Source organism: Nomascus leucogenys, chromosome 22a, assembly GCF_006542625.1.
Source record: "Nomascus leucogenys isolate Asia chromosome 22a, Asia_NLE_v1, whole genome shotgun sequence".
NCBI classification, from domain to species: Eukaryota; Metazoa; Chordata; class Mammalia; order Primates; family Hylobatidae; genus Nomascus; species Nomascus leucogenys.
In genome coordinates, this window is record NC_044402.1 from 128,181,553 (window position 1) to 128,200,864 (window position 19,312).

General features: G+C 34.9%; 1 protein-coding gene across 7 annotated transcripts in view; it reads left to right on the top strand.

Moving 5' to 3' along the window:
• Positions 1-19,312, top strand: part of AGFG1 (ArfGAP with FG repeats 1) — a 95,025-nt gene that overhangs the window by 55,930 nt on the left and 19,783 nt on the right. For 5 of the 7 annotated variants that reach the window (XM_030802426.1, XM_030802427.1, XM_012501384.2 and 2 more), the window contains exons 4-10: positions 2,832-2,994; positions 3,841-3,994; positions 10,082-10,201; positions 12,533-12,742; positions 13,819-13,999; positions 15,621-15,700; positions 15,897-15,989. In XM_030802426.1, the coding sequence (XP_030658286.1) occupies positions 2,832-2,994; positions 3,841-3,994; positions 10,082-10,201; positions 12,533-12,742; positions 13,819-13,999; positions 15,621-15,700; positions 15,897-15,989 (1,001 nt within the window). The remainder of the gene's footprint in view (positions 1-2,831; positions 2,995-3,840; positions 3,995-10,081; positions 10,202-12,532; positions 12,743-13,818; positions 14,000-15,620; positions 15,701-15,896; positions 15,990-19,312) is intronic. The other 2 variants (XM_030802428.1, XM_003274708.4) reach the window with 1 other exon arrangement.

Below are 19,312 nucleotides of genomic sequence, written 5' to 3' on the forward strand. Positions count from 1 at the left end.
AGAGAGTCAAAATAGAGGGAACAAATAATGGGGAAGTAACGAGCTTCTAGTTTGCTTGAGGAACTGTGTTTCAACCCAAGAGAATATGTTCAGAGCCTGTTTTGGTCCTGAGGGAACATTTGCTGTGGTTTACAGCAGAGGTCTTTACCTTCATTCAGGAGCACATTAGCTCTGACTTGTAAGCTCTATCAAAATTTGTATTCTTACTACTTTCCAAAATAGACTACTGTTTTTCTTTTTTTTTTTTTTGGAGACTGAGTTTTGCTTTTGTCACCTAGGCTGGAGTGCAGTGGCGCGATCTCGGCTCACTGCAACCTCCGCCTCCCGGGTTCAAGCAGTTCTCATGCATCAGCCTCCCAAGTAGCTGGGATTACAGGCACCCACCACCACGCCTGGCTAATTTTTTGCATTTTTAGTAGAGACAGGGTTTTGCCATGTTGGCCAGGCTGGTCTTGAACTCCTGACCTCAGGTGATCCACCTGCCTCAGCCTCCCAAAGTGCTGGGATTACAGTTGTGAGCCACTGTGCCTGGCCTAAAATAGAGTACTTTTTGCAAGGCAAGATAACTCAGGGCTATATTCAGCTATACTAGAAGACATCAGGTATGAAAATAGATTAAAATACACCAGTAAAATTTAAGTTCGGGAAAGAAGAAAATACTAGAAGGTGGGTTGATAGTAAAAATATGGCAGCATAAATGATTCTTTTAAAATGAAAGGTATAATTATCCTTTTATCATTTTGGTTCTGAATTTCCTAGACATTCTACCCTGTAGGAAAGACTGTTTTCCTTACATAGCCTTAACCTAGTTTTGTTTTCTCAGCTGTGTTACTTTTACCAATTCAGAAAGTGAGTTTGGTTAGGGATTAGTTTATGGTCAGCTCTAGCTATCAAGAGAAAAGTGAGTGTAACAGTTGGTAGAATTAAAATCATAGATCCTTACCCCCACATTTGTAACAGTGATATATTATTCATTCAAACTATAATGCAAATACCTAGAAACCTCAAATAATTACAGTTTATGTTACTTTTTTTCTTTCCTGAGAAACAGGATAATAAGAGTTACACAAATAGAGACTTCAAGTGGTGGGACAGGTAACCATCATTAAGAGGGCCAGGACCTGTACATTTTTAATCCAGACTGCTGCACACCTATAACATATAGCTAGCAAGCAGTGAAATTGATTTCTAACATGGAATAAGCACTATCCAGATGCAGCCTCCCTAAAAATACTCACTGTAACTAAAAACAGTGATGATGGTGTTATTCAAAGGGATTTGGAAATTGTTCTTTTGACCAGTTCTCAAAATCACTTTCTGTGTTATACAAGATTAGTTTCTTTACTTTGCCAGGTGAGTCTTTTGAACCAATAACTATCATTTGATTTTATCCTTTGATAAGATTTGGCTATACCCAAGAATTTGTATTAGTAGTATGCTAAATTATGGGAAAATATAACTTCTTGTATTCATTCTCATGTATCTTTTGTCTCTCCCATTTACGTAAAAAAAGCAGTTGTATTGTTTGTGATTATTATGTAGTTTGGTGACAGTGAACACTTATGTAGTTAACACGTATACCAGGAATTGTTCTCAGTGCTTTACAAATGTTAACTTGTTTAAACCTAGGCAACTCTGTCTCTCCATTTTATAAATGAAAAAAAATGGAAGCACAGAGTTGAAGTATTAATAGTTTGCCCAAGGTTTCACAGCCATTTAGTGGTAGAGCTGGGATTTGAACTCTTGCCTCTGGAACAGGTGCTCTTAAGCGTGGTTTTCCTTCTTTCCTCACCTACTTCATATGGGGAATAAGAAGGAGGGTAGGACAAAACCCAGAATTACAAAGAGCAAAAGTTCTCACATAATCCCACACCTAGAGGTCAGGATTGCTGATGTTTGGACATTATTATATCCTTGCTACCTCTCCTTTCTTGACTCGCCTCCTCACATAAATCATGTGTTTATATGACTGGAATCAAATCTGAAAGACCTGTGTGAAGTTTCCTCTTTCCATGTCAAAGCAGAGTAGTTATGAGTATTGTATTATCGTAAATATTTTTTTCTTGGTAGATGTTGGGTTTGTTTCCCAGTTTTTGTGAAATGATAAAGAGAGGACGGTGGTTAACATCCATGGGTACATGCATCTGTATACACTTACCCATTCTTAAGGATGTTTCTGGAAGTGGTACTTCTGGTGCACAAAGCACACCTATTTATATATTTTAGTAGGTAGCAATAAAAAATGATAAAGTTCACACTTAGCTCATAGGTGAATAAAACCTTAATTTGCATTTTTGTTAGGTTAAAAGTGTTTTCATTTCTGTGTCTCCTGTCTTGTGAATTGCTTCTTTTGTTCATTTAAAATGGGATGATCTTATTCTTACAGATGTAATAAGCCTATATATTTTAGACTGTTAATTGTAATATTACAAATGTTTTCCTACCTCATCTGTCTTCAAATGTTATTTAGATTTTAAGATAATTTTTAAAATTATAGTATGAACTATTCATCGTGATGATTAATTGTAGGTCCTCTTTAAAAAAAGCAGTTATTTCTTATATTGTACTTAATATCTTAGAAAAACCATAAATAAGTAATTGAAACAAGTTTTGTGGTTAGTCTTCTCTTTCTCTGAGTATTTCAAATATTTAGTGGGTGTAGTCTTAAGCTATTGTTCCTTTTTTAAAAAATATGCAGAGTTATTCTGTGTGAGAGGGTTTTCAGATAAGATTAATGGTGAACAATCTTGTACAAAGTTAGAATTAAGCTTATCATTTTTTGATATAGAATTACCTACTTTTTTTAGTTAACTGGTTTTTACATGTTTTAGGTATGTCCCGCCAGAACAAGCCAAAGTCGTGGCATCAGTTCATGCATCTATTTCAGGGTCCTCTGCCAGTAGCACAAGCAGCACACCTGAGGTCAAACCACTGAAATCTCTTTTAGGGGATTCTGCACCAACACTGCACTTAAATAAGGGCACACCTAGTCAGGTGAGTAGTCTTTGAATCTTTGTAAGGACTTCGACTTAAAGAGGGCTTGAGTATCAAGAATTTGAGAATTCTTTAAGACAGCAGCATAATCTTGTATGCCAGTAGCATTATGTTCCCGTGGTTTATTATACACTAAGAAATTGTTGGTTAAGTGGTTGAAATGTATATATATTTGTTCTTTTTGCTATTGCTAATATGAGTTTCTTTGACTTCTCTGCAACTTTGTAAAGGTGAGTTATACAGGAATGTTGCTATAGCTATGTATATGTATGTGTGTGTGTATACACGTATATATGTATATATCATATGTTATGCAATTAGTAAAACATGAATCTATGGTGACCATCAGAGTTAGAATGTATAGTCTCTTTGATACACTTTTCTAGGAAGGGATTTCTTTAGTAGTAGAGTTTTCCTACATGTGTGATTGTGAAGCATGTTGATCATTGAAACACAAGGGACTTTGCATTATACCTTATTCTTAAAAATGAACAAAATGGAATATTTTCATAAGTTGCTACCTAAAGTTTGTCTTCTACACTTTATTATAGTTGATGGGGCTGTGACAAATCTGTTACTGTGTGGCATTGCAGCCTCTATCCTATACAAGAATGGTTCAGACGCATATTACTATGGATTAAATCCTGCCCTTTTTGATGACACATACTGAGACATTTAGATAAATTTCTCTGTTTTCACAAAAGATTGAGTGAAAAATGAGAAAGGTTAACTCAGCATACTGTAACTCTTCCTACGTATAAGTGTGTTTTAAGTTTGCAGATAGTTTTGTATAAAGATTTTGCAGATCCGACTGGAATATCTTTATAGTTAATATGTGGTTTATAGTCCCCAGTTGTAGGTCGTTCTCAAGGGCAGCAGCAAGAGAAGAAGCAATTTGACCTTTTAAGTGATCTCGGCTCAGACATCTTTGCTGCTCCAGCTCCTCAGTCAGCAGCTACAGCCAATTTTGCTAACTTTGCACATTTCAACAGTCATGCAGGTAAGTGTTTTTTCCCAACAGTTTTTGCTGGGGATGCATATAAAACACCAAGAAACATCAATTCTTTATCACACTTTGAGGATCAGTAAACATTTTTTGTTGAGAATGTTTTGTCACTTGTAACTATTGAGCTGTAATATGTAACCATATAATTGTGTTGCTTTTTAATCACAGAAGAGATTATATTTAATGTCAGTTGGTTGGCATGACCTCTTTCCGTGGAAAAATGGGGAAAGGATATAATGTCTATTTTTTATTCTTTATGAAATTGCAAATATTCAAAAGTAGGGATACTCTAACCTTTATGTGCTAATCACTCATGGCTAATCTTGTTTCATTTGTCATTCCACTCACTGTCATATTATTTTGAAGCAAATTTTAGACATAGTATTAGTTCATCCTTAAATATTGTGTATATCAATCTATAAAACATACTTTTTTTGTTAAATATAACCACATTGGTAGCATCATTCCCTAAATAATAGTAGTAATAATAATTCATTAGTATTCAAATGTTCATTATAGTTCAGATTTTTCCATACACATACATACGTACGTACGTACGTACGTACATACATACATATATACATACATACAGTTTGTTTGAATCAGATTTCCAGCAAGGTCCACAGACTGCAATTGTGAGATATGTCTGTTAGGTCTTTTAGTTCATAAGATTTTTCCTCTATTCCTTCTTTTTCCTCCTCTATAATTAGTGAAGAAATTTGCTTATTTGTCCTATACAGTTTTCAGTAGTCTGAATTAGTTGATTGCACCACTATGGTGCCCTGTAACAAGTTCTGTGTTCTATTTCTTGTATTAGGTTGTTGGATCCAGAGACTTAATCAGTTACAGGTTCTTCCTATTAGGAGGATGGGTGGCTGGGGATATTCTTACTACTTGGGATTGAAGAGGCATGTAATTTTGTATTGTGTTTTTATAATGTTAGCTGTTGATGCTCAATACCCGAGTCCATTGCATAAAAATAATGACGTTCTGAATTTATTCCTTCACTTATTAGCTGAAATACTTATTTAAAAACCTCTATCTGGTGGCATGATTTGTTTAGGAAAGTCAGAATACATGATTTTTTTCCATCAGATATCAGAATAATGAGTTGATTTCCTAGCATTTTATAATGGTGACTTTTTTCTTTAGTATCATTATGACTTCATAGATTAAAACATTTGCTACATCTCAGTTTGCTGTCATTATTATCCTTAGTAGTGCTCAAAGTAGCCCACCTTAGGAGTAGGAACATTTTGAGGTTGGTTCCTACAGATACAACTCATTCATTCATTCATCTATTTGAGGTGGAGTCTCGCTCTCTCGCCGAGGCTGGAGTGCAGTGGTACAATCTCACTGCAACCTCCGCCACCCAGGTTTAAGCGATTCTCTCACCTCAGCCTCCCAGGTAGCTGGGATTACAAGCGTGTGCCACAACACCCGAAATTATATGCAAATGTAAAATTTTGTATTTTAGTAATACAAAATACTAATTTTTTATTTTTAGTAGAGATGGGGGTTTCACCATGTTGGCCAGGCTGGTCTCGAACTCCTGACCTTAAGTGATCCACCCACCTCAGCCTCCCAAAGTGCTGGGATTACAGGCGTGAGCCACCGTGCCCGGCCTCTTTTTTGAGATAGAGTCTCACTCTCTTGTTCACACTGGAGTGCAGTGGCACAATCTCGGCTCACCGCAACCTCTGCCTCCCAGGTTCAGCCGGTTCTCCTGCCTCGGCCTCCTGAGTAACTGGGATCACAGGCGCCTGCCACCACTCCCGGCTGATTTTTGTGTTTTTTAGTAAAGATGGGGTTTCACCATGTTGACCAGGCTGGTCTCAAACTCCTGACCTCAGGTGTGAGCCACTCTGCCTGGCCCTAAAGATACTTTTTTGATAGAACTCATGTGGTCTTTGAATGGCCTTTTCTCCCCTCCTTATTCTCAGATTTAACATATTTGTTACAAACATGTTTAATGCATGTCACCAGAAATTGGGATTTATGGAGTTTTATTTTGTTAACAAACATGCAAACCTTGCAGAGGTACTTAGGTAATATTTAAAAATTGATTATTGAAGTATAGATTTGGTCACTTGTATCTCTCCTAAATTGTAATAGCAATAGTCTGATAGGGAAGTGGCATAATGTAGTGAAAAGAACCTGGGCTTTGGAGTTGGGACAACCTGGGTTCAGATGCTGGCTTTTTTGCTTTTTATCTGTGTAACTTTGGGCAAATTACCTAACATTTCTAAATTTTCTATTCTATAAATTGTCTTTGATGAGTGGCAAGGTTCAAGTGAGAGGATGCATTTAAGTGGTTTACCATCTAAAAGGTACAATAAACATTATCTTCTCTCTTTTATACACACTTCATATATATGTACATATGTATACACATATACACTTATGTATGTATGTTTGTATGTTTACATGCATTTAAGAAAAGGGATCATACTTTATGGCAAGTTTTTATGCTGTTTTAATCTTTCAATCTTAGTTAAGATTCCACAAATGGCTTAGATTCATTTCCTAACAGCTTGGTAATTTCTTGAGTCTTTACAGTTGCTTCTTTATGCTTAAACAGTGTGAAAGCATACACAGTATTTGTGTTGGAAATGCGTATGGAATCTATTTTGGATGCCAGTAAGCTGTGATGTTTATATCATGGAAAGTTTACCAGTCTGCATTTTGAGTGATTAAATATCAAACCAAATGTAGAACATTAATTTAGGAATTTAGTCATTTTATAACTTTATTTTGATAATTTGAAACTTTGCTTTATATTATTTTGGCACGTGTGTATGAGGTATTGGCTAAAGCTTACTCTTATTTGTCATAGATTATATAAGTTGAATTATGGACAAGAAAAATTCAAGACTGTGTCTTTCTAAAAGATATATTTCACAATTTTATGAGCATAACAGAATCCAGTGCTGATAGAATTGACTTCGTGTTTGTATTTTAGAACTTACTTTGCCCTATTTTACTTACCTGTGAGATTGTGATAGTTTTTCGTTTTCTTTCAATTTGATGACCTGGCTTCTTTTTGGATAATGATGATATGAAGTATATTATACATAATCACACTCCAAAATGTGCTGTTTGGGGTAGTTTGAAAAATTGTAGAAAAACTTCTCTCCAGCCACATTTCTTTCTAGCAAGCAATAAGGGAACTTTTTGTTTTAAATATTAATAAAAACATTTTCTAAGGACATGCTTTAGAAGGAAATTGTGGTGTAATTTTTATATGTCTCGTGTGTGTATTTGCTTTAAAAAGAAGTCCAAGGATGACATGGATCTCTTTTTTCAGGAAAGGCTATACTGAGAAGGATAAGAAATTTTGGTTTTCTTTTGCTTAAGTTGTTGGAGTTGTGGTAGATTTCCCTTCTCCTGTGTTACCTGAGCTGCAAAATCCCAGAAAACATGGAGAACCTTTTCCCCCGTAACCCTCCAGATAAGAAGCCATTTCCCCCCTGACCAGATAAGAATCCCAACTCTCTTTTTTCACCTCTTGCATTTGAATGCTGATAAAAAGAGTTGGTGGGAGAGCCAATAAATAGAGTAAAACTTGTGTAATTTATGAATATATTCTGGTTTTATCTCCATTTTAGGATTATTGAAATATAATGCGAAATTACTGATAACCACCAAATTCTTTTGTAAATTTGCAACTTATTTCTTGTTCCCTTTGTTTTTCTCTCTTTAAATGCAGTTTGTGAGTCCTCACAGGTAATGTTGGACTTTTCTTTGTAGCCGTATTAGCCAAAAATGGTTAGACAAGTCACTGCAACTCTATGGACTAATTTGTACCATGGTTGCACTAATACTTTCAACAGCTCCCTTAAAATGCACTTTGAAAACAATAGCCATCATTTAATTGTAGGATATGCAGTAAAGGAAACGAATCTTATATTTTGATCAGATTGATAGAAAGTGGTTAGTCTGAAGAAAGAATGAAATAGCTACATGTAGGCTGTGAGTCAGGCTGCCTGAGAGGAGTTGTTTTTTAGTCTGAAGTTCTTAATTACAAATGACTGCTCAGATTACCTTTTTTTCTTTACTTTATTTGACTTTTGGTTTCATTACAGGAGAATAAAATGTATATGCCTGTTACAAGAAGAAACTACTGAATTACTCATTTATTTTTCCTTCTAGTATGGTTGATACCATCTTTTGACATTTTGCCTTGGAGTAGTTTTTAGTTAAAAACTAGGTTATGGTTTAACTGAAATGTCTTCCAGAGCCTTTCCAAGCATTCAGAATCCTTATTTTTCCATATATATAGTTCACAAAGTCATTGATTGCCAATTTCTTCTCATCCTGATAATATTCTTGTTAATTTAAAAAAAAAATTAGGTGAAGATTTTATCCTGAACAGTTTGATACGACTGATGGAACCATTAATGGCAAATGATAATTATTCACATATGCCAGTCTGGTTCATTAGCATTGTTTTGTAGGGAAACTTTTTCTTTTGTAGATAATTTAGTGACTTAAAAGCCAGAAGCCTTTACTCTTCATGTGAGCATTCAGGCTGAGGTATAGTATTTGTGGATGTGTGTTGCTGGGTAGGGTCATTGTTGGGGTTCAGAAAAAGTCATCTTCTACAGAAGTATGCATGAAGCTAGAAATAAAATTCACCTACTGAATTTGGTTATTTTGCCTGATGATAAACATCATATCACAAAACCTGTGCACTGTAAACTGTAATTGAATTTTATCACATTCTGTACCGTAGGATCTAAACCCAACTGCCTTGCGACTCAGATAACACAAATGAATAGTATAATGTTGTGTTTAAAGAACTATGGTGCCCTTTTTAAAGGGGATGTTCTAATCTGTTACCACATGGAAATAGGGATTTAGGATACTAGATATATTGATTTTTTTAATAAGAGAAGCTAGAAGTCTTTTTGTTTATTGTGAAGTGCCCGCTTTTTAAATGTTGGGAATTGATGGGAAATAATGTTAAATACTGTACAGATGAAACAAAGCATATCTGTCAGATGAATTTGCTGAGGGCTGCTAGTTTGCATCGTATGATCTGTCTTCCTGTCTCATGAATATATGTTTTTCTTTGAAGAGGAATGACAACTATTAGCAAGACTCAGGCTCATTAATTTGGGGTCTAAAGTTCCACACTAAGTTGACTCCTTTGTACTTTTTGAAATACGATTATTTAAGAAACAGTTTTACCATTGTGTTACCTTCTGCTTAGCTTGGATTTCTTTGTACAGAGATTGCCTGAATGTCCAGATAGTAATTTTTGTGTTACTGAATTTATTAGTGTTGAATTTGCAAAGTTGTGTTTTCCAAAGTTTCATTCTGCAGCATTTATAATCGATTGTTGAAGATAGTGAATAGTTCAGTACCTAGACGTAAAAATGGATACAACTACTACAAAGTCCTGTCTTGCCATATTTAATAGGTATTCTAGTAATGTTTGGGGCTCTGAATTATATGCTGTAATTTCTATGCTAGCATTCATTGTTTCTTAAATTTTAATGAGTTTAAAATTGCAGGCTTCTAATAGAATATGAATATCTTCAATTTATTTGGTGATCTTGTCCTTTTTTTAAATTTTTATATATGACCATGGTGAGACATTTGTAAACTTAAAAAAAGCTTTATTAATTAAACCATCTTTGTATTATTATTTTAAGTATTTTGATTATTGTTCAGATTCACATAGTTGATTACCATTTTTAATCAGTGAATTTTTCCAGGATGTTTTCTACATCTTTGCTTTCCTATAACTCAGTACTGTAACTCAGTGCTCTGAAATAGTTTCCTTTGTTAATAGAGTCACTTTTATAGTACTATGCTTGAGGTCATATACAGAGTATTGTGTCCAAATTTATCACTGCACAAAGTGTTTTTGGAAATTCCTGGTTACTCCTTAGTAAATTACCTGTAATTGGGTTAAATGCTGGTAGGGTTTAAAATCTGATTTCTAAGTGAATTCTCTATAAAGTGAGTTTTGATACATAGAAACTTTTCATATAATTCTTAAACTCATGTGTCATGTATTTTCATTTATAGTTTTCATATTCATTAACATATGTTGTTCCTTACCATTTACAGCTCAGAATTCTGCAAATGCAGATTTTGCAAACTTTGATGCATTTGGACAGTCTAGTGGTTCGAGTAATTTTGGAGGTTTCCCCACAGCAAGTCACTCTCCTTTTCAGCCCCAAACTACAGGTAGAGCTTCTCCAGCATTGTACTTAAATGTTTACTTTACAAAACAAAACTCTCTAAATGTAGTTTTGAAAAATTAGTCTAAACTTAAATTCTGTAATTATCTGACTTTAAAATGGTTCTATCTTCAAAAGCTCTGGGGAAACCTGAACTCTTTATTTTTTTCTATGTTCATTTGTTTTTCTGCATTATTTGGTATATTGTCTGTTTAACAACATCCATTCTCCTCCTTTTCCTGCACATGAATCTTCTGTATATCTACCATGCACAGAGGACAGAGGCATGACGCTACTAAAAGTATTTCTCTCTCTCTCTCTTTTTTTTTTTTTGGCAATCCTCCTGCCTCAGGATGGAATACAGGCACATGCCACCACTCCCTGCTAAATTTTTTTTTTTTTTGGTAGCAACTGGGTCTCACTATGTTGCCCAGGCTGGTCTTGAACTCCTAGCCTCAAGTTATCCTCCTTCCTTGACCTCCCACAGTGCTGGGATTACAGGTATGAGCCACTGTGCCCGGCCAGTACTATAAGTTTTTTAAGGTTCATAGAATCCATTGATTTAGGCTGACATTATACCTCTTAATAAAGGAAGCTGATTGCTTCTGTAGAGCTAAAAATGTAAGTAATTTTCAGGGCAACAAGCCTGAGAAAAATTTTTATATGTTTATTAGACAAGAGTAGATTAATGATCACTTCAGTCAAACTTGGAAATAGTTTTCTGTGCAGGAATTGGTGTTTAAACATTGAATACTCTTAGCATAAATTGTGCTGTTTTCGGAAACTCATTGAACCCTTATTTAGATTTTTGGCTGATTACTTTTCTTTCAACTTTTAACTCTGTGTATTGTCTTAAAGCCTTTTATTTCAATTTTCTTTTTTGTTTTTTCTTTAACTTTCATCATTTACATAATTTCTGGCTGTCCAGCATTTAGAATGCTTTCATCTAGCTGCAGTTTTGGTGAATTTACTTCAGCTTTTCCTCTTCAGGCTACCCACAGTAAGTTCTGTTGTCAAGTAGGCATCTTATACTAATTTGTGTATTTTTGCTGTACTTCAAGGGTTTTTCCAATTATAGATTGTTAATAATTCTTTAGTGATAATCCTTCATAAAAATCTCTTCCACCTCTGTTTATTAAACTCAGAGTTAGAGAACACAATAGTAGACAATCAAAGAGTTACTTGGTTTAATAATAATTTGAAATAATATTCTTTATATAAATTTTGAAAGTTTAGTATGCACTTTGTTTGCCAGCTCCTTATAACAGGTCACAATATGTTACATACAAACATATATTACTTACCTTTAATTGAAACCACCATGGTTTAACTCTTGAAAGAAATTTGATCAGTATATATTTCTTTTAGAATGTATAAAAACCTGCCTGATAGAAAGTGTTCGTGTTTTTTTAATAGAGGTTCGTGCATTCTGTTTTAAAATTATCTGTAGTTGTCTTTTCTATCACTTTAATATATAACTGTGTATATATACTCTTGATTTCTGAAACTAAAGTTTAGAAATAAAGAACTAATATCCCAAAAATGTAGGATCAAAAGCATAGAATGAAATATACTGGTTTTAGTCTTTTGATAGTACTTTAAGGAGGTCTCTATAATAGAGAACAGATTTTAAAGATGTAACAGGATATATACAATAGTGGCCATTAGGTGAATTGTGGCTTATAAAGTCAAAAATTGCTATAATGTATTATGTACTGTAATTTTAATGCCTTGAACTAGATGGTACGGCATGATTTTACAGTGGACATCTTGATATTGTATACACATTAAACTATTATGTGGAATTAAATAGTAGCTCTTCAAGTGAAGTAAGTGTAAATGTCAACGACCATCTTTTAAGAAATTTTGGATCACTGTAACACATCTTACACATTGTTAATCACTACCCCTGGGATTTGTTTAAACTGTTTCACCATGGAGCCACAAAAGTTTGAAATCCTCCGAGTAAGATACTTTGCATCTTGTTTGCAGTCTGTTCAGGGAGAACTAGTAAAAGGCCATAGTATATTTGGACTAGAAAGTAACTGAATCTCAAACCAGGTAGTGTGGAGTTACCCCCTCCATGAATTACATTCTTCATTCCAGGGTACGTAATAAACAGAAACATGTTACTTTACCTGTTGCCAAGGCCTTTGAAAAATCTACTTTTACAAATTAGAAAACGTCACTTGTAGTCAAAAGCCATTGCCAGTCATTGATTTTAGTGTTGTAAGATTGCTTATAGGACATTTAATTTAGGAAGAAATGATCATACAGTCTATGAGAGGGTATTAGGAAAAGCTTAGAAATTTCAAGTGCTCTGTTTATTCTGTTACAGGTGGAAGTGCTGCATCAGTAAATGCTAATTTTGCTCATTTTGATAACTTCCCCAAATCCTCCAGTGCTGATTTTGGAACCTTCAATACTTCCCAGAGTCATCAAACAGCATCAGCTGTTAGTAAAGTTTCAACGAACAAAGCTGGTTTACAGACTGCAGACAAATATGCAGCACTTGCTAATTTAGACAATATCTTCAGTGCCGGGCAAGGTATCAAGCTTTAAGCAAAACAAATACAAATTCGTGTTAAACAGTGCTCTTAATTTGGTTGTATTTATTAAAATCTAAACATGCTACACTTTTCTCAGTTGTTATATAGAAATTTTGTCTGCACTGTCATTTTGAGTAAAATGTTCACTTGACACATTTTGGACCTGAAATATCAACTACAAAACTGAAGACATAGGAACTGATTTGTAAACTTTCAGTCTTACTAGTTTAGAAAAGTTTTATTTTGTCCTAGAAGGCATGCTTTACTTTTCTTTGGCTATGAAGAGCCAAGAAGCCCCATTGGCAGAGCTGAATGGAGGATTATTTGGTGGTTTCTGTAACATATTTACTTCGAACAATTTTCCGTTAACATCTTGGTGGGTTTTTTATATTAAAAAAAAATTCATGAATTTTACAGTATACTCTTGTATCCAGTTTTATCTTAAGGCTAGTAGCCTCTAAAAATGCATGTGGCAGTGGTGAATAGCAGGTGTGTGTTGCTAAATGGAATTCTCCATTCTGATCTCTGGGCCTGTTTTCCTCCTCTCCAAAATGAGGATAATTCTAAGCATTAAACTCATGGAGTGGTGTTCTAAGTACTATTGCATGTAAGGCATATAGAACAGTGCCTAGCGCATAGTAAGTGCTCAATAAATGTTTCCCGTTATTACCGTCTCTAATTTTTTCATGGAAAATGCTGGCGAAATGATGCTATTGATAGACTGTTCACATTAGGTCTAGCATTATGTGAATTTGTATGTTCATGTGAACAAGATGCACCCGTCTTGGAGATGTTAACGTAGGAGCACTTGAGAGTTTCTTATGCATAATCTAGACAAATTTTTTTGGTACAGAGTGTTAATTTTTGTTGAGACATATTGTGTGTTTATCACAGTGGTATGTATAACAACTAATCCTGTCCAGTATGGTCCAGGTTATTTATTAGATTAATGATTTGGAATCCCACTTAACTGTAAATCCATTTTAAGTTTACCCGTGTTTCATGGCAAATGTGGTTGATAAGTTGAAAGTGTAACTTTAAATTTTTGGTGTAACTTGATTTTGTTCATTCCTAGGTGGTGATCAGGGAAGTGGCTTTGGGACCACAGGTAAAGCTCCTGTTGGTTCTGTGGTTTCAGTTCCCAGTCAGTCAAGTGCATCTTCAGACAAGTATGCAGCTCTGGCAGAACTAGACAGCGTTTTCAGTTCCGCAGCCACCTCCAGTAATGCGTATACTTCCACAAGTAATGCTAGCAGGTACCTTGTCTTAGCTAGCCCTCCTGCTTTGTGTTTTATCTTTTTTTCCCAACTTTGAATAATCGATTTAAAAAATGACTGTTTCTTTAAAATTCTTGGTTATTTTTGTAAATTTGAGGAATTTGAATTTAAATGCTAATTAAAATATAATCCTTGAATAATTGCCATAATTTTATCTTTTCATTGAATCAGATGTTTTGTTATGTTCTGTCCTTGAACACTAAACCGTATTTGAGAGCATGTACACATCTCAAAATGGACCGTTATTTACAGATCGTACTCAGCAGAGAATCCACTTAGTAGTCAAATAATATACTTTAAAAATACAGTTTTTAGTCAGGAAGATTAAACAGTGAAAGTACCATATTATAGGCTTAGTTGTAAATACAGATTTTTAGAAGTGTTTGCACCAATAGATTTTTAGAAGTATTTGCACCAAAGCCCAAAAATCAATTCTATATCTCTTCAGTATCATCCTCATGTTTATAAATAAGCACATCTGCTGTGCATATATATCTGTTAGAATTCTTGGCAGTAGGAAGTCTAACACATTTTAGGACATTACACTTGTAAAAAACTTTTCTAGTCTTAACTTTATTTTAGAGTTGCGGAAATAGTCTCAGAAATACAAGAGATTTACCTATAACAATGTTTTATTCATCTCTGTTTTCCATTCCTGTGGATTGTATTTACTAATTTCTTTAGTTATCCTAGTAGCTTATTTTCCTTTAACATCTTTTCTAGAAAGAAATGTTAGGATTGTAACACTTCTGGAAACATAAAGTCTGGAAACATATGTTATATATAATACATGATTTATTGATATTACATTACAGTACATCAGGGGTTCACAAACTGTGGTCCATGGAATGTTTGGGGTACCTGAGACCCTTACATGGGGTCTGTTAGGTTAAAACTTTCTTTATAATAATTCTGAGAGATTGTTTACCTTTTCATTAATTGATATTTGCATTGATGGTGTGAAAACAGTGGCAAGTAAAACTTGCTGGTGTCTTTTTTTTTTTTTTTTTTTAATACTTTAAGTTCTAGGGTACATGTGCACAACATGCAGGTTTGTTACATAGGTATACATGTGTCATGTTGGTTTGCTGCACCCATCAACTCATCATTTACATTAGGTATTTCTCCTAATGCTATCCCTCCCCCAGCCCCCAGCCCCCAGCCCCCGACAGGCCCCCATGTGTGATGTTCCCCACCCTGTGTCCATGTATTTTTGTTGTTCAACTCACACCTGTGAGTGAGAACATGCAGTGTTTGGTTTTCTGTCCTTGTGATAGTTTGCTTAGAATAATGGTTTTTGCTGGTGTTTTAACATGAATATTAAGACAGTGGCACCAAACTGTACTAGTCGTTACAATAGTCATATTCCTCCCCACTACGCATTCAGTTTTACTTGTATTTTTTATTTTTTTATGATGATTCTTAATGAAGCAGTAACAATTGTTTATTTTATTACATCTTTACACTTAAATGTCTTAATTTTCTTTGTGTTGATACGGATGCTGTGATACACTATATGTTCATTATTTTATGGCTACCCTGTAGATCGTTACTTTTTTTTTTAAGAAAAAAAATGAACTGTTTCAATATTTGTTCTCAGCAATGTTTTTGGAACAGTGCCAGTGGGTGCTTCTGCACAGACACAGCCTGCTTCATCAAGTGTGCCTGCTCCATTTGGAGGTATGTGCTTCTGGTATATACACTGGTTTTTATAAAGAACCCAAATATATATTGTGTGGCATTTTCTTAGGAGTCAAAGCAATGATTTGTTATCAGAATACTTGAGTTTTCTGTCTTGATAAATATAGTGAAATAATTTAAATCTTAAATACAAAATGTATTAGGATTTTATAGTGTATTTTATAATTTTTTAAAGCTACGCCTTCCACAAATCCATTTGTTGCTGCTGCTGGTCCTTCTGTGGCATCTTCTACAAATCCATTTCAGACCAATGCCAGAGGAGCAACAGGTAAGAAAAAGAGACAGTCAGTGGAACAGTAAGTTTTGGGGAAGGCATTTATCAACAAAGACACCATGTGAAGAACACCAGAAAATGGGGCCTCTTTCTTAGTGAAGTGAATGGCAAATGGATAGAAGAGTTTGTCCATAAAGACAAATTCTAGCTGAAAGTTCATAAAATCCTGGAATTTAACAGTTGAGAGGGACCTTAGAAATTATCTAGTGTCTGCCCTTTCTAGTTAAAGCTTTCATTTCTCAGGTAGGGAAGCCCAGACATGGAGATGAGGCTCCACAGAACGTTTATGAAAGAGATAGGACTTGAACAGAGCAATTTAAATGTATTTGGTGGTCTGGTTTCAGAATTACTGGTTGTTAATTCATGCAGTCTTAATGGAACCATTTTACGAGAAGTTTTTATTTTCCCTATGAGATTGCATCAGATGACTTTACTACATGAATTCTTAATTATTAGGTCTTTTTCTAGTGAATATCTCTTTCAGGTGTTAACATTTTTTAAGTTGTGGATACTTGATTCAGTTGTGGGTATAATATTGAATATTTTCTCTTTTGATAATTTTTTCCCTTAATTCTCTTTATTTTCTCCATTTTACCTTTTTGATTCATACTGTAAGCCAGTCACATCTTTCTCATGTTATACCTCTGATTTTTGTCGTATTACCTTAAACACCAGAGATATTTGCCAATATCTTGGAATGTCAGCAGGTGCATTTGGTATGGCTAGGTATCCATTAAATCTAGAGTTTGTATGCTTTGTTTTTGTGTATATGTCACAATAATTTAGAACTAAAGCCTAAACTCCAGTTATAGCAAATGTTGATATGAAATCTCGAGAGATTAGTGACTTTAACATTTTAATCGAGCCATTAAGAATTACTAGTTTTTAGTAAATCTCTTTGTCATTGACAAGATTAAGAATCACAGTATTAGGAGTTTGAGCTGTAACTATTTTCTTTTCACATAAATGTATTCACTTATACTCTGTTGGTAAGTAGCATAATAGATGTTTGATAAGTATTTGAATTTCACACAAAATTTAACTTTAAAAAATAATTTGTTTTAATTCAAGCTTACCTAATGAATAATTGTTTTAAATTTCCATTTGTATAATTTCTTCATCAGGTGTGTGATATGTGTAGTGTTTCTGTTTCTTAGCATACTGTTTTGATTTTGTGGACTGAGTTTGTAAAATGTCTCATGATACAATGGGTTTTTGTACATTGCCTCATTTAATCCACTCAGCTGTCATCAAATAAATATTTTAATTGTGTGACAGCTGAGGGAACAGGCCCAGAAAAGTTAATTGAACATATTTTGAGTACAGCCAGCCAAACTTGTGTTCGAATTCTGATTTATAGTTACTTGCGGGTTGACCATAAGAAAGCCTTTTAAATTTTGTTCTTTTAATGAATGGGGTAAGAATGATAGGGGGATGTTCCAGCATTTATTGTGATAAAGTTGTTCACAAGATGCTATTGAGATATTTATAGATATTATAACTTCACTTAAGAACTGATGAATGGAAACTCAAATTATGCTTTGACTGAGCCTAATCACGTTGACCTAACTTCTCTGAGCCTTCATGTTGTCCCTCTCTATAGAATGTGAACAATATTCTCTTGCTGGCAGGTTTATTGTAAAATTAGATGATGCACATTTACCCTGTATGTCTTTGCATTACAGCATATGCTCAGTAAATCAGACCTATTATTTTCCTTTCATGATTATACCTCTGAGTTGGTTCTATCATTAGAGTTAAGGGCCTTTTTTTGCTTGTTTTATTTAGAGTTTGCAAGTTTTATAAAAGTTGAAGTTCTACATAGGATATAAAATAATATAAAATGTACAACATATGTGCAGATGATACAAGATAATTCTAGTATTAACTAACAAAAATTTATTAAGTAAAACGACAGTGTCCACAAATGTTTATTTCAAGGTAATACATTTTTTCCATTATAAGTCATTTTGAATTTATCACATTGGTCACCTTTATTAGATTATTATTGAATTGACCAAATCACAAGCATTAACTGCATATGTTTCTATTGAAGCTGAAATATAAACAATACTTTGACAGATGCACTACACTTAAGAATTTCCAGTGTTTTATACCATCAAAGTTAGTATTATTTAATAATTTTTTGTTGCCTTCAAATATATTAACACTGGCCGGGCACAGTGGCTCATGCCTGTAATCCCAGCACTTTGGGAGGCCAAGGCGGGTGGATCACCTGAGGCCAAGAGTTTGAGACCAGCCTGGCTAACATGGTAAGACCCTGTCTCTACTAAAAATGCAAAAATTAGCCAGGTGCAGTGGTACGTGCCTCTAGTCCCAGCTACTCGGGAGGCTGAGGCAGGAGAATCGCTTGAACCAGGGAAATGGAGGTTGCAGTGGGCTGAGATCATGCCACTGGACTCCAGCCTGGGCGACAGAGCGCGAGACTCTGTCTCAAAAAAAAAAAAACATGTTAACACTGTGAAATTATATTTTGAGGTACCCTTTGATCCTAGCACTTTGGGATGCCGAGGCAAGGTGGGTTGCTTGAAGCCAAGGAGTTTTGAGAGCAGCCTGGGCAACATGGCGAACCCCGTTTCTACAAAAAATAAATGGTGGCAGACACCTGGAGTCCTAGCTACTCATGAGGCTGAGGTGGGAGGATTACCTGAGCCTAGGAGGTCGAAACTACAGTGAACTGTGATTGCGCCACCACACTTCAGCCTAGCTGACAGAGTGAGACTCTAGCTCAAAAAAAAAAAAAAAAAAAAAAAGGAGGTACGCTTATTGCATAATAGTTCTATGTGAAATTTGGAAAGTTTTATCAATATGTTTCTCTTTTTCTTTGTTGGTTTGTTTTAGACAGATTCTCACTCTGTCATCCAGACTGGAGTGCAGTGGCTTAGTTTTGCTCACTGCAGCCTCTACCTCCTGGGTTCAAGCGATTCTCATGCCTCAGCCTCCTGAGTAGCTGGGATTACAGCACCATGCCCGGCTAATTTTTGTATTTTTAGTAGAGATGAGGTTTTGCCATGTTGACCAGACTCATCTTGAACTCCTGGCCTCAAATGATCTGCCTGCCTTGGCCTCCCAAAATGCTGGGATTACAGGCGTGAGCGACTGCACCTGGATCATTCTTAAAATGATGTTTAAATAATCATTTTTTCTGGATTTATAAAACTTTGGGGCTTTAGGTTTTGTTTTTTTTTTTTACTTTAAGTTCTAGGGTACATGTGCACAACATGCAGATTTGTTACATATGTATACATGTACCATGTTGGTGTGCTGCACCCATTAACTCATCATTTACATTAGGT